The sequence below is a fragment of the Arvicola amphibius genome, chromosome 5 (genome assembly GCF_903992535.2).
Source record: "Arvicola amphibius chromosome 5, mArvAmp1.2, whole genome shotgun sequence".
Classification (NCBI taxonomy): Eukaryota; Metazoa; Chordata; class Mammalia; order Rodentia; family Cricetidae; genus Arvicola; species Arvicola amphibius.
This window is the reverse complement of record NC_052051.1, coordinates 45,543,372-45,557,693: the sequence shown is the minus strand read 5'-3', so window position 1 is coordinate 45,557,693 and position 14,322 is coordinate 45,543,372. Positions and strand designations below refer to the sequence as shown.

The following is a 14,322-nucleotide window of genomic DNA, read 5'->3' as shown; positions in this document are numbered from 1 at the left end:
CTGGGCCCCCATACTCTACAGAATACTACCAGCACTGAAGGCTGGTTATAAGTCGAAGTTTTTGGGAGATTGGATATTGTTATATAAGGAGGTAGACTGAACAATAATACCTTCTGTTATCTTTATAAATATGTAAACCACTGAAAACAAATCCCTCTACTCCCTAAAAAAAAAAAAAAAAAAAAAAAAAAAAAAAAAAATAGGTCTGGGACTAAGATGTTTGAAGCACAGTACTCTTTTACCAAAGTGTCTTCTCACTTAGAAATTCTCTATGTGGCCTCCTCGAGAATCTTATAGAAAGTTAACATGGATACACTCGTGTTCCCATCCTTGCTGAATACCTATCCCAGACAAGAAAGGGGGTAAGGCAAGTGAAAAGGGCCATATGTAGCCCTTGAACAATCCCGAAAGCAAGTACCTCATCCAGCTGTGGTCTCACCAGCTCCAGAGCCAGCTGGGCAGGCCAGTGTGAAGTGTGCTGTGGGGGAGCTGGCTGTCTCCCTTTTCAGTTCAGATGGCCTGGTGTTAGAGAAACCTAGGTATTCAAAGGAGTGTGTTTTCAGAGCACGATCCAGTCACACAGAGTCTGCGCAGAAGAGAGAAGGTAGCCATCAGGGTGGAAGGCTGCAGGAGACGAGATGCCAGATGCCGAGTGAAGGAACAGCCCCATGAAAGAACTACGTCAGCCTCTTCCCCAGCCTCGGTGCAGGCACTGCCGCCGCCGCTTTCTCAGACTGCCCACCGTGTCTAGGAAAGATGGCTCCTTGGCCTGCGGCATGCCTGTTCCTTGACATTTGTTTCCTTTTTGCTTCATCTGCTTTCCTGGGTGTCCCTAGCAACATATATCAAATCATAGGGCCGGGCGGTGGTGGCGCACGCCTTTAATCCCAGCACTCGGGAGGCAGAGGCAGGCGGATCTCTGTGAGTTCGAGACCAGCCTGGTCTACAAGAGCTAGCTCCAGGACAGGCTCTAAAGCTGCAGAGAAACCCTGTCTCGAAAAAAAAAAAAAAAAACCCAAAAAAAAAAAAATCAAATCATAGGAAAAGAGATCTAACCTGAAACTCAAGGAAGAAACATGGTTTACAACCCCCACAAAGCTGAGCTGACAAGGGCCAGCTTCTCAGTGGGGCCTTTGCTAGAGGTCCCAATTGAAATACACACATGCACATCTGCGTGCACATACACACACGTGTACTCACACACAAACATACACACATACACACACCCACAGTGTGTTCCTCCTTTTTACGCTTAAACAAATCATGCGTTCCTTGCTGGACATGGTGACCATTGGCTATCACTGAGCGCTCAGAAACCTATTATGAGTTTGAATCCAAACCTATTTCAAAACAGACTAAGCATGCTGCGCCTTTTCCTTGTTTATCTTGTTTATTGCATTCGCCCATAGGACAGAAGTTCCATGAGGAGATCCACAAGCAGATGAGTTTGATTTACCCTCCCTTCTGTAGCACGACTAATAAACACCCAGAGACAGATATTGGAGTTCAAGCTGAAAGATCAGAGAAGCAAAGCAGTCAACCACTAGAGAGCTCTTACCTCTACGAAATCTTCAGACTGAAAAGAGCGAGTTCTATCTCATCCTGCCTTATAGTCCTCTCTAGTGCTGGGATTAAAGGCTGCACCACCACCGTCCAGCCTCTATGGCTAACTAGTGTGGCTGCTGGGATTAAAAGTATATGCCACCATCACCTGGCCTGTATGGCTAGCTAGTGTGGCAAGCTTTGCACTCTGATCTTCAGGCAAACTTATTTGTTAGATCATAAACAAAATATCACTATATCCTTCTCTCTCTGGATTTGTTGAAATTGCAACAACAGCCTTTGCAATTGGCTAGAAGGAGGGAGTCAAAAAGAAAGAAAGGTACCAAGGACCCACGATAATCCCCAAATGACCATCACTTGCCAGTGCAGACAGAGGTAGTGATGTGGCAGTAACCAAGGTATTCTGAAAGCTTAGACTGGGAGGGTCACTGAACGGAGTACTTATTTATGCTTATAGCACCACCGTCAGGTGGGAGCCTCTGGTTATACTAAGCCCTGGTTAACTGAGTCTGTCTGCAAGGTGCCTGATCATGTATATTTTAAACTTTACAGCTAAGCCCAGGTTAACTGAGTCTGTCTGCAAGGTGCCTGATCATGTATATTTTAAACTTTACAGCCAAGCCCTGGTTAACTGAGTCTGTCTGCAAGGAGCCTGATCATGTATATTTTAAACTTTACAGCTAAGCCCTGATTAACTGAGTCTGTCTGCAAGGAGCCTGATCATGTATATTTTAAACTTTACAGCTAAGCCCTGGTTAACTGAGTCTGTCTGCAAGGAGCCTGATCATGTATATTTTAAACTTTACAGCTAAGACCAGGTTAACTGAGTCTGTCTCCAAGGTGCCTGATCGTGTATATTTTAAACTTTTCAAGTTACTACGGTTTGAGTATGATTCGTTGCCTCTGAAATTAATGTTGAAATCCGGTTGCCATTATGTCTGTTTGAGGAAGCCTAGACTTTAGAAAGTGATTGATCGATTAAACGATAGCAGTGCCATTCTCTCACGAAACTGGTCTAAGAATCATGGTCATGAGCGCGTTCTCACTGATGGAACTGGATGAGTTGATTAAGAGTAATTTGTTGTAAAGTCTCTTCTTCGTGCATCTGCTCACACCTTAATTTCTGCCATGGATAACAGCAGCCACAGAGGTTAGGTAGCAAGCGGGAGACTCCATCAAAGGAGAACAGAAGGCAGGTGATGGTGAAAGCTGTAACATGGTCCATGTACATTATGCTAACCCATGAGTGTGCTAATTGTCATAGCAGCTACCATACTCACACTTCAAAGACAAAATAATGAACACTCAGCTTTGACTGAAGGGCGTACGATTTGAAGTTCTCTCCCCCTCTTTTATTTTTTACATAATAAGTATGTATTGATAATAAAATAAAAGTCATGACATGATGATATGCATGGCACCTGAAATGTCATAACTAAAATATTGCAGGTTGATTTTTTTTTTTTTTGAGACAGAGCCTCTTTGCATAGCTCAGGCTAGGTTTGTACAATCCTCCTGCCTCAGCTTCCCAGATGCTGGGACTCCTGGCATGCAACACAACAGTGCCAAGCAATAAAATAGCCACCTATGGACTCTGATGCAACTGCTTGGCTCTGCCGTTATAGGATAATATATACCAGTATATCATATGCGATATAATGCCATTATAGCTTAGCCTTATACCCCCTACCAATGAACGAGCACGGCTGTGTTCCAGCAGAAGTTTATAGACGTTGAAATGTAAAAAAAAAAATCATACTTCAGTTTTTATATGTCACAAGATATTATACTTGATTGTTTCCAACCACTTAAAAATATAAAAAGAAGAAAAGAAAGAAAGGAAACTATTTTAGCTTTCAGGTGACAGGCTGATCTGTCCCTGCGGCATTATATGTCAATCTGATCTTTGCACAGAGAAAACTAAGCTGCTGGCTACAGCGTTGGATGGCACACACCTGCTAACTTGAGTCGGAGCCCCCAACTGTGTGAGCACTGTGCCTTGTTGCCTACAGAGAGGAGGGGGACTCGGAGCACAGAAATTTTCAGGAGCTTCTCCAGAGATGAAGGCTCAGCCCGTGCAGTAGAAAGCCCCGTGGTGCTGAGGGCACCCCATCTCCACTCATCCAATGCAGTCCTCCTCACCATGGGACTGCGGACAGACACCCAAAATATATGTTTAAAAAACAGAATTTCAAAATTGCACTTTAATTAATGTTTATAATTATCTTAGTAGTCACATTTGATGGTACAACTTTAGTGGAAAGAACCAGGACGTGAACGCAGTCATAAAGAGAAAGGGGAGACACCTCGGCTATTAATGCGCTTGCTGCACAAGCCAGGTTCCCAGAACCCACATAAAGGCCGGCTAAGTGTAGCTTCCCACCGCCGGAATCCCTCTGAAGGCAAATCCAGAAGATTCTGTGAGAAAGCTGGCTAGATAGACTAACCATATTGGCTAGCTCTGGGTTTGGAAGACTCTGTCTCCAATAAGGTGGAAAAACAATTGAGAAAGACTCTTGACACCAACCACAGACCTCCGTATGCACAGGCACACACATACATATACACAGGAAAAGTAGATAGATGAAGGGCTGGAGAGATGGCTCAGAGGTTAAGAGCATTGGCTGCTCTTCCAGAGGTCCTGAGTTCAATTCCCACAACTACATGGTGGCTCACAACCATCTGTAATGAGATCTGGTGCCCTCCTCTGGTGTGTCTATATATGTATATATAAATGAACAAAAATCTTTAAAACAATAAGATGATAGATGGATGGACAGACAGACAGACAGACAGACAGACAGATCTGGGCAGTGGTGGTGCACGCCTTTAATCCCAGCATTTAGGAGACAGAGTCAGGTGGATCTCTGTGAGTTGGAGGACAGCCTGGTCTACAAGAGCAAGTTCCAGGGCAGGCTCCAAAGCTACAGAGAAACCCTGACTCGAAAAACAAAAAAGGTAGATAGATACATAGATATCTAGATACATACATACATGCATACACAGATAGGATAGATGATAGATGATAGTTCATGATATTCTATAGAATTTAGCTGGGCGGCGGTGGCACATGCCTTTAATCCCAGCACTCAGGAGGCAAAGACAGGTGGATCTCTGTGAGTTCAAGGCCAGCCTGGTCTACGAGAGCTAATGCCAGGACAGGCTCCAAAGCTACAGAGAAACCCTGTCTCGAAACCCCACCAAAAAAGAATTTCAACCAGAATCTTCAAATTCCTAAGTCTACTTCATAGCACCAAAATTACCAGTTAAGTGCCACCAGTATCCAGGTGTCCCTGGAGAGCATTTTTGGAGTCAGTCTTCACAATAATTCTAAAAAATTAAAAGGAAAAGAACCTATTATTGTAAATGGTGCAGAAGCCCACCTTGGGGCAATGCAGCTTCCTGGTTGGAAGATTAACTGCAGGTGTGCTCTAAAGGCACTGTGAGGTTTCTGCATTAATCTTAGGAGGGCTGCCTCTAGGTCAAGGAGCCCAGAGGACTCCATGTTTGTCTTATAACTAAATCATGGACCATTTCTCCTGTCACAGAGATGTGTGTGTAAGGTTCAAGCTGCCTGGGACTGAGGTAGAAGCATCCTCCAGCCTAGGAGCTCAGGAATACACCAGGAGTATGACAAGAGCCTATCCCCCAAAAGGAAACAAGAATGTGTGAGAAAATCCACTTTTCTTCTGGCTGAAGAGGTATCAAACACAGAAGAGTGGTGTAGTTTGAGAGTCTGTGTGTTCCTGAGGGCAGGAAGCTAATGAGTGCTATACAGCCAGCCCCAGCTGTCTGTCCTAAGCAGAATGGCAGCGCCTCATGGGATCTTCTTTCTTAGTCCATTTGGAGCAGAGCTCTGGTTCTCTCAGAAAAGCAGTGAGTGGCAGCTTTGGAGCCATGGGGTCATGGACATGACTGTGTGTGCCACAGGATCTTTGCAAATGCCACAGCGTGTCATCTCCTCTTTCTAGTGGGAAAAACAGAATGTATGACGTCCTCCACGAGACCATCGAGAACGATTTTCCCAAGTTCCTGGGCAAGATCTTTGCCTTCCTTGCCAATCCGGGCCTGATCATCCCAGCCATCCTGCTGATGTTGTAAGTTACCCAGGGCCCAGGCTTGGCCTCATGGGAACGTCTCTTAGCAGCTGAGGCTTTCTGGACAGGGTTCCCCATTTCACTCTCTTAGTTTGAATTCCCCAGAAGTAGACGCTAAGACAGGGTCTAATGTAAGTCGTTAATCAGGGAGTGGGGGTGGTGGGGGATATGGTTACCTCTGTTATGGATGAGTCTGCTATGAGTCTTTCTGGGAAACAATGTGCCTTAGAGCTACTTGTCTAGGAATAAGGAGTTCAGGGCATTTGAAACCAGCCTGGCTGGCTGGAGCTATGGGGTCTGAACTTCTCAGAAAGCGGAGAGTGTGTTGGTATGCTTGGATACAAAGTATCTCCTAAGGACCACTATTGAAGCCTTGGTCCCCAGCTGCTGGCACCATCTTTGGGAAGTTCCAGAAACTCTAGAGGGAGGCTAGCTGAAAGAAGTTGGTCATTGCATGTATTAGTTTCTACTGTTGGGCCGCTGTGGCCACCATATTGCATGTTTCATGTTCCTGGGGAAATGTGAGCAAACATCTAAGAACAGCACCAAAGTCCGACTATGTGCACCAGTGAGTTGATTAGAATCACGTATGGGAGTACGGCTGCAAGGCTACTAACAGAAGCAGAAATGGTTCAAAGACAGCTGCATCACCAAAGCCTACCCCAGAGCAGACGGCAGCTCACGAAAGCTCGACAGCTGGCGCTCACTGCACAGCCTGCAGGCAGCTCAACATGTCAGAGGGGCTCTGCTAGGCGATTCTGTTGAGCTCTGCCTCTCTGAAGCAGCTCAGACTGTCTGCGGGTCTCTCAGCAGTTCTTATTGCTTATGAGCGTGGAGGGGGGAAGCCTAGTTCATCTGGTCAGTTCAGGGTCTTCCTAGGCTGTTTGGGTATCTCACTGTGTAGCGTTGACTGGCCTGGAGCTTCCTAGGTAGACCAGATGATCTTGAATGGATTCACCTGCCTCTGGCTCCTGAGTGCTGCACTAAAGATATGCACTGCTGTCCCTCATCCTAAAGCTTTGTGGAGTTGTTTTCCTGGGTTTCGGCAGCTCGTCAGCAGAACTGACGGTTTCATCTCCCGTTCGAACACCTTCAGTCTTGAGTTGCTTCTCTGCAGGATGAACAGAGGAAATTCTATTCACAACACTCAGCAAAAACAACCCGAGGGAGAGAAGGTTCACTTTGCTTCTCCTTTCAGAGGCTCAGCAGAACAGTTCTTTAAGTGTTCCTCAGCCATATTTGAGTTTCCTCTTTTGAGAATTCTGTTAAGATCTGTTCCCCATTTTTTTAATTGGGTTACTTGTTTTCTTGATGTCCAGTTTTTTAGTTCTTTATATATTTGTGATATTAGCCGTCTATCGATGTAAAGTTAGTAAAAAATCTTTTCCCATTCTGTAGCCTGCCTCTTTATTCAAATGATGTCCTTTGCTATTCAGAAGCTTTTAAGTTTCATAAGGCTCCAGTTATTAATTATTCATTTTAGTGCCTGAGCTATTGGCGTTCTGTTCAGAAAAATCTTTTCCTGTGCCAATGAAGTCAAGACTATTTCCCTTTCTCTTCTATCAGACTCAGTGTATCTGGCCTTATCTTGAGGCCTTTGATCCATTTGGAATTCTATGTAGGGTAATAGTATGGATTCTTCCCCATGCAGCCATCCAGTTTGACCATCACCATTTGTTAAGGATTCTGTCTTCTTTCCAGTGTGTGCTCCTGGCTTCTTCATCAAAACTCAGGTGTGGACCTACCTCTTCCTGGGCCTTCAGTTCTATTCCATTGAGCAATGGGTCTGTTTTGCACCAAGACCATGCTGTTTGTGTTACTGTATCTCTGTAGCACAATTTGAGAACAGGGGTGGGGACACCTCCAACAGGTTTGCTGGGGGTTTTTTTTTTTTTGGTTTGTTTTGTTTTATTCAGGATGTTTTGGCTATCTTGGGTTTATTTGTACTTCCATATGAAGTTGAAAATTGTCCTTTCAAGTTTTGTGAAGAATTGTGTTGAAATTTTAATGGGTATTGCATTAAATTTTTAGATTGTTTTTGGTAGGTTGCCCATTTTTACTATATTAGTGGGAATGCTTTAAGCCTCTCCATTTGGGTCGATGTTGAATATGGGCTTGTTGTAAACTGGTGGCTCATGTCTTTAATCCCAGCACTCAGGAGGCAGAGGCAGGCGGATCTCTATGAGCTTGTGACCAGTCTGGTCTACAAAGCGAGTTTCAGGATAGCCAGGACTGTTACACAGTGAAACCCTATCTAAAAAAAATGAATTACTGTGTTGAATTATGTCTATTGTATCCCTAATCTCTCCAGGACTTTATCATGATTTGGGTCACCAATGGAAGTCTACAAGCAGTTGTAGAAAGCAGGGGTGGGAGTGAGGCTATCTAGAGAAAACAACTTAAGAAAGCCCAGCATATCAGAGAAAGCACGTTTAGAATTTGATTTGGTACCAAAGAAGAGAAAGAAAAAAATTATACTTATGAATCAGATCTCAAAAAGTCCTAAGGTTTCTCAGTTGAGATCTGTAACAACTGTGTAAGTGAGGGCTGTATAAGCACATTGTCTCATTGCGGGCATAATCATTCCTCCCTTCTCCTCAGTGTGTCTCTAGATGAATCAGACTTCCTCATTCTACATTGGTCTCCTGTCCAAATGACTGGTAGACCCAGTTACATTAACTTCTAGGGAAACTGACAATAAATTGTGATGCTTTAATCTCTGGAGCAGATTTGAATGTCTTGTCCGTACTCGGGGCCACAAGTAGAACTCAGATTCCATTCTTTTGACCAGGGGCATGTAGCTTTCAGTTAATGGACCCAAGCTGATCTTGAAGGAGGTGTTCATCCTCAGCGGCCTCCAGGCTGGTTAGCGCCTGTCTAGCAGCCCAGCACGACTTCATCAAGTTTCCATCAACACCAGTGAGTTGAGGATAACTATGACACAAACCTGCTACTGCGCAGCTACCCAGGAAACACGCGCAGCTTCCTCTGCAGACTAGAAACCCTGCTACGCCCTACCTCTTTGGAATCAGGGTGATTCCTTCTACCAACCTTTACTGAACACTCTGAGAACTAGACATACGCAGGTCAGGCCTACACTCAGTAAAATGGAGGGGGTGTCCAGAACCCTCCCCCATGCTGAGCAGACAACCTAGGATGGCAGAGCCAGCTCTGTCCTGCTAGAGGAAAAGCTTGGGTAATCCCGGGACCTAGGAAAAGCGCTGAGCTCTTGCCATTTTCTAACATCACAGGAAAATAGGAGCTATGCTTTTTTCTCTTTTAGTCTGGCCATCTACTACCTGAACTCAGTTTCAAAAAGTCTCTCCAGAGCTAATGCACAGCTGCGAAAGAAAATCCAAGCGGTGAGTCTCTCGAGAGCAACATCCTAAGTGGTGTTCTTGTTTCTTGTGGATTTGCTCTGTGATCTCAGTTGTGTTCTCCCAATGGGTTTCTGATGTGGTAAATCCAAAATCCTGCCCTACAAGGAGCAGCCCTGTAGGGTTCAACAGCGTGCATATGCAGTAGGAACATCTGAGAGGCTGACAGTACAGCTTAGTGTAGAGAAAAGTGCTTAGCAGTCACAAGCCTCTGTAGTCAGTCACTAGCACTCACACATTTGCACACATGCATACACATGCGCACATGCACACACAGACACACACACATCAAACCAAAAACAAAAGACAAACAAAACAAAAAAACCTAGTCATCTTAATAGTGTAAATACTAAAAGAAATGGCCAGACATTTCCTCAGCCTGGGATGTCTCCTCAGTCTCCTTAAAACACAGCAGCTTCTCTCAGCAGCCCAGAGATACCCTGACCGTTCTAGCAAGACAGACTCTCTTTTTCTCTCTTTCTCTGGCAAACTCTAATAACCTCTGAGTCCTGCCATCCTCACTCCCTGTCATGCTTCTGGAACTAACATGGATCTTTCCACCCATTCCCAACCCAGACTTACTTCTGTTAGCCTCACTGGCTCCTGGCCAGATACAGGAGAACACTGAGATAAAGGCTAGCTATCCCGTCAAATGCTGTATGACCCCAAGCCGCACACTGCACTCTCCAATTAGACGTGGAACCAACAAGAGGCAGCTGAAGGTAGCCAGCAAGATCTACAGACACAGTCCTAGCTCACGGCTCACGATCCAGGGCTCTAAGCATAGGACAGTCATGCCCCTCGCTGGCATAAATAATTCATTTCCTTCTGCAGCTCCGTGAAGTTGAGAAGAACCATAAATCCATCAAAGGAAGAGCCATAATCACCAATTCTGAGGACACACTTAAGAACAACTCCAAAAGTACCACCCAGCTACAACTCACTAAGGAAGGTAAATTCTTTCCAAGTCCCCATGGAAATTGTGAAGCACATTTGATGTGGAACTGGGGTTAATGTGTGGTTAAGATGGGCTTTGGGAGGGGGGGCTAGCCTGTTTGGATGCTCACCTTCCTAGACCTGGATGGAGGGGGGAGGAACTTGGACTTCGCACAGGGCAGGAACCCTTACTGCTCTTTGGACAGGAAAGGGAGGGAGAGTGGAGGGGGGAGGGGGAGGTAAATGGGAGGCGGGGAGAAGGCAGAAATTTTTAATAAAAAAAAATAAATAAAAATTTCAAAATAAAAAAAAAGATGGGGGCACTGATGATATTTAGCAATACGAAGCGCCTACCTCATGGGCTGGTGATGACGAAAGCAGAGCATATGAAGTGATTAGCGGAGCCCCTGGTGTACAGAATAAACTGACAAGTACTTGCTAGAGGGGTCGCTTGTAGCTTCTCCAGCAGAGACCTGCTGGAGCTGGAGAAGTAGCTCAGAGGGTAAGAGCACTAGCTGCTCTGCCAAGGGGTCAGGTTCTAGTCCCAGCACCCATATGGCAGCTCACAGTCCAGGGCTGTCTTCTGGTATCCTTGGGTACTGTATGTACATGTCACATAGACATACATGCAGGGAAAACACTCATATATAATAATAATAATAATAATAATAATAATAATAATAATAATAAACTTTTAAAGAGACATACTGGATAGAATAAGGTTCTCACATCTCTAAAGAGTGGTCATAGATAGACCAGGCTCCAATACAGGGGAGAGGAAAGGGCAAGATGAAGTTGTCTTGTTGTCTCAGGAGCGCCTCTGTTTTAAAGGGTACCACTGTACAATAGTGCTGACCTTGGATGGCGGAACTGTACAAGATGACTAATTTAAGGGTTAACATTTTTTATGTGTACCAATTTATTAGCAGTTACATTTCATGTATTCTTTACCATTATTTTTTTTGGGGACTAACCAGAATAATACTAACTGCTATAACAAATAGGTCTAAAATATCTTCCAATGCTAAACCCAAGTGGGTGTTTCCAGTTAGTGGCCACAAATACAGGGGCTGCTATGAGTGGTGAGGGGCTAAGGCTGGGCATTGGCAGGTTCTGGGCCTCTCAGCCAAAGAAGTGAGAATAAGGGCTCACACATATTGACTGACGTCCTAAGAGAGCTTTATGCCGGGCAGTGGTGGCGCACGCCTTTAATCCCAGCACTCGGGAGGCAGAAGCAGGCAGATCTCTCTGAGTTCGAGGCCAACCTGGTCTACAAGAGCTAGTTCCAGGACAGGCTCTAAAGCTACAGAGAAACCCTATCTCAAAAAAAACAAAAATAAAAACAAAAAAAGAGAGCTTTATTGGGAGAGAAGCAATTGTACAGATTAGGAAGGGATACACTGTAAATAAAGATTGACGCAGGCCTTTAATCCCACAGCACTTGAGAGGCAGGAGGATCTCTGTGAGTTTGAGGCCATGAGGCCAGCCTGGTTTACAAAGTGAGCTCCAGGACAGACAAGGCTGTTACACAGACAAACTCTGTCTTCAAAAACAAAAATAATAATATTAATATTAATAAAGATCAACAGCAAGCCACATGAGTGAAGATATCCCATAGCCCTAGCATACAGACTGGAGTCTCTTATGGGAAAGGAGGAGCTGGTTACTAAGAGGCACAGTTTGATGGATTCTCTATTTTATTTGTGTATTAATTCACATGTTCATTTTTCTACTACAAATATTTGCCTTACCTTGCATGTGCCCAAAACAAGTTAAGAATGGATTAGCTCCTCTATTCATCATACTCAAATAGGTTGGGAATGCACTTGAAGAGAAACTGTCAAAATGTAACTGTTGTTAGGGCCAGGAAAATGTGTACTAGCGTTCAGAGAGGGGAGTGTGCATGCAGGTAGGCGCTCAGGGGTTGTTTGCCACGTGCATTGTTCAAAGATGCAGCGATAACAGTCCATGAGATAAAGGAACTAACCTGACAACTGCATTATTACAAGAGGGGTGTGGCATGCGTAATTCAAAACTAATTAGGACCCCAGAATAATACACCATCCCTGTGCTTGCCTGCCTCGAAGGGAAAGCATGACTTCTTCCACCCCACGGTTCTGCCTGTATCACATTTCTGAAAGAAGAAAAGTCTAGAATACGTAGCTGGTAGTGGAAGCTGTAAATCCACAAGAGGAGCATGGTCTGTCCCTGTGTTCCAGAAGAAGAGGAACTGGGTTTAGGAAGGAGTGTGTCCCATCTTGGAATTAGGAGGAGGGGAGGAGTTGAATAAGTGAAGGAGCTGGAAATCAGGCTATTCTCTAAGAGTTAATGTAGCCTCTTCCCTTCTAACATCAGATTTGACCTGGCCATTGCTCTGAGAGAATTCTGTCACTATTGTACCAGTTTTTATTGTGGAAAACCTAGGATAAAAACTCTACCCTTGAGGCTGGAGAGATGGCTCAGCAGTTAAGAGTGCTTGCTGCTCTTCAGAGGCTACAAGTTCACCCAGCACACACAATCCATAGCTTACAACCCCCCCCCCCCCCGTGACTCCAGCCCCAGGGGATCCATGACTTCTCCTGTCCCCCAGCACAAATCCATATAAATAAAGACACACAAATATAAATAAAAATTTTAAAGAAATCTACAAAACAACCAAGCGAGCAAAATCGCCAGCCTAAGACCAGAGTTCAAAGTCTAGTTTCCCAGCCAGTAGCCAAATCTCTTCCTATTGGAGAACAAATCAGACCCCAGGGCAATCTGACAGTTCTCGCGGCAGCAAACGGGGCTAGCATCTACAGATACAGCGGGGCAGCTCCCAACGCTCCGACTGAAAATGAATAAAATCTCCTACATCTTCATTCTTGTCTTTGTTTTCCAGAGCCCGCCTCTTATTCTCCCAGCCAAATCCAGACCGTGGACAAGAAAGCACAGGGCCCTGGCAGCTCCAGCACTGACGGCAGGGCCTCACAGCACCATGTTGGAGCTCTGCCACCGAGAGGCAGACCAGATCCTGGCCAACCCCAGTCTCAGGCTTACACATGCAGGTCAGCTTCTGGAAGGAGTACCCGGAGGCCTCACAACTGAGGGCTGGCATCTGTGGGTCTCCCAGTCCTGGGCTTGATCCACAGGCTCTCTCACACACATGCATGTTCCCATATCACACATGTAACATGAACTTTGATCCTTGCGCTTCAGAACTTGTTACTATTCAAAGGGAAGGGCAATGGCTTCCTGTGATTTGGGGTATGGGAGGAGCTGAAACCTTGCTCAAACTGGCCTTCCTTCCCAGTGTCCTTGTTCAGGCCACCCTGGACCCTACACACTAGTGGTTTCCCTTGGCTCCAGACTTGGAAGGTGGAGATGAGGCCATGACTTCCTGTGTGGACATTTTTCATGGTGTACAAGTTGGAACCCAGTTTCTGCGGCCCCTCTGGGCAGAACTATGGTGTGGAAGAGCCTACATTTCAAGCACCAGCCCTATCTAAAGGAGGCTGGATGGCTCAAATAGCAGGTCCAAGCCAAGGAAAAGAGGCAGATGCACTAGAGCCCTCTTGACAGGAAGGTCGGTGATACCCAGTACCCAGCCTGGGGGAAGCTGATGTCAGTTAAGCACAGAAACTACCCTGGAGCCTCCAGCAGCCAGACAAAGGGACACAGGCAACACAGTTGTTCTGATCCAACTGAAGAAAGCTTGAGGATTGCTCAGGACAGGAAAGTCTTTTCCATGAACCAAATCTAAAAGGAACTGGATAACCTGTTTCCTGTCTAAGGGTCGTTGAAGGCGGTGGTTCTTATGTTTACTAGCAGGCATAGGTCAGGGAAGCCAGGCCAGGAAGGCTTTGCAAGAAGCCAAGACTTAGCAAGGTAGACATCTTAGCTGAGGGTTCTCGAGAAACCCCAAGTGTTCTACAGACCAATACTCGGTGTTCCCAGACCCAAGGGAGCACCTCACCCCATGTCTCTGAGTAATCCGAAGGGAACCCCTTCTCTCAACCAGTTACTTTTGTTGTCGCTATCACCCAAGTCCCCCAGGACCCTCGAGGTACCCCACAAATTGTGCATCAGGCGAAGCCTTGGTAGCGAGAGGACTTCATAACTGAGACAGTTTTCAAACAGAACTTCACTCGTGAGCTGCATGGAGCGAGAGTGCAGGCGTGCGAGCCGGAGAGGCGGGGCAGTTACTTTACCTCAGGCCATCCTAACAAGATGACGGTCTCCATGGAAACATAGTGAGCCTCCAGATCTGGCACCGCCTGCAAGTCACACACTGCTTTCTGGGGACAAACCTTCTAGGTGTAAGCTTGCCTTACGCAGGAACTCGGACAACCTAATCCCTACCAGCCAGC

The 14,322-nt window shown here is 45.6% G+C and overlaps 1 protein-coding gene across 1 annotated transcript in view; it reads left to right on the top strand.

Annotated features, from left to right (window-relative positions):
* Positions 1–13,060, top strand: part of Tmc2 (transmembrane channel like 2) — a 60,980-nt gene extending 47,920 nt beyond the window's left edge. Inside the window, exons 16-19 of the mRNA XM_038331941.1 lie at positions 5,535–5,660; positions 8,944–9,022; positions 9,872–9,989; positions 12,855–13,060. Coding sequence (XP_038187869.1) covers positions 5,535–5,660; positions 8,944–9,022; positions 9,872–9,989; positions 12,855–13,060 — 529 coding nt within the window. The remainder of the gene's footprint in view (positions 1–5,534; positions 5,661–8,943; positions 9,023–9,871; positions 9,990–12,854) is intronic.
* Positions 13,061–14,322: the final 1,262 nt, after the last annotated feature.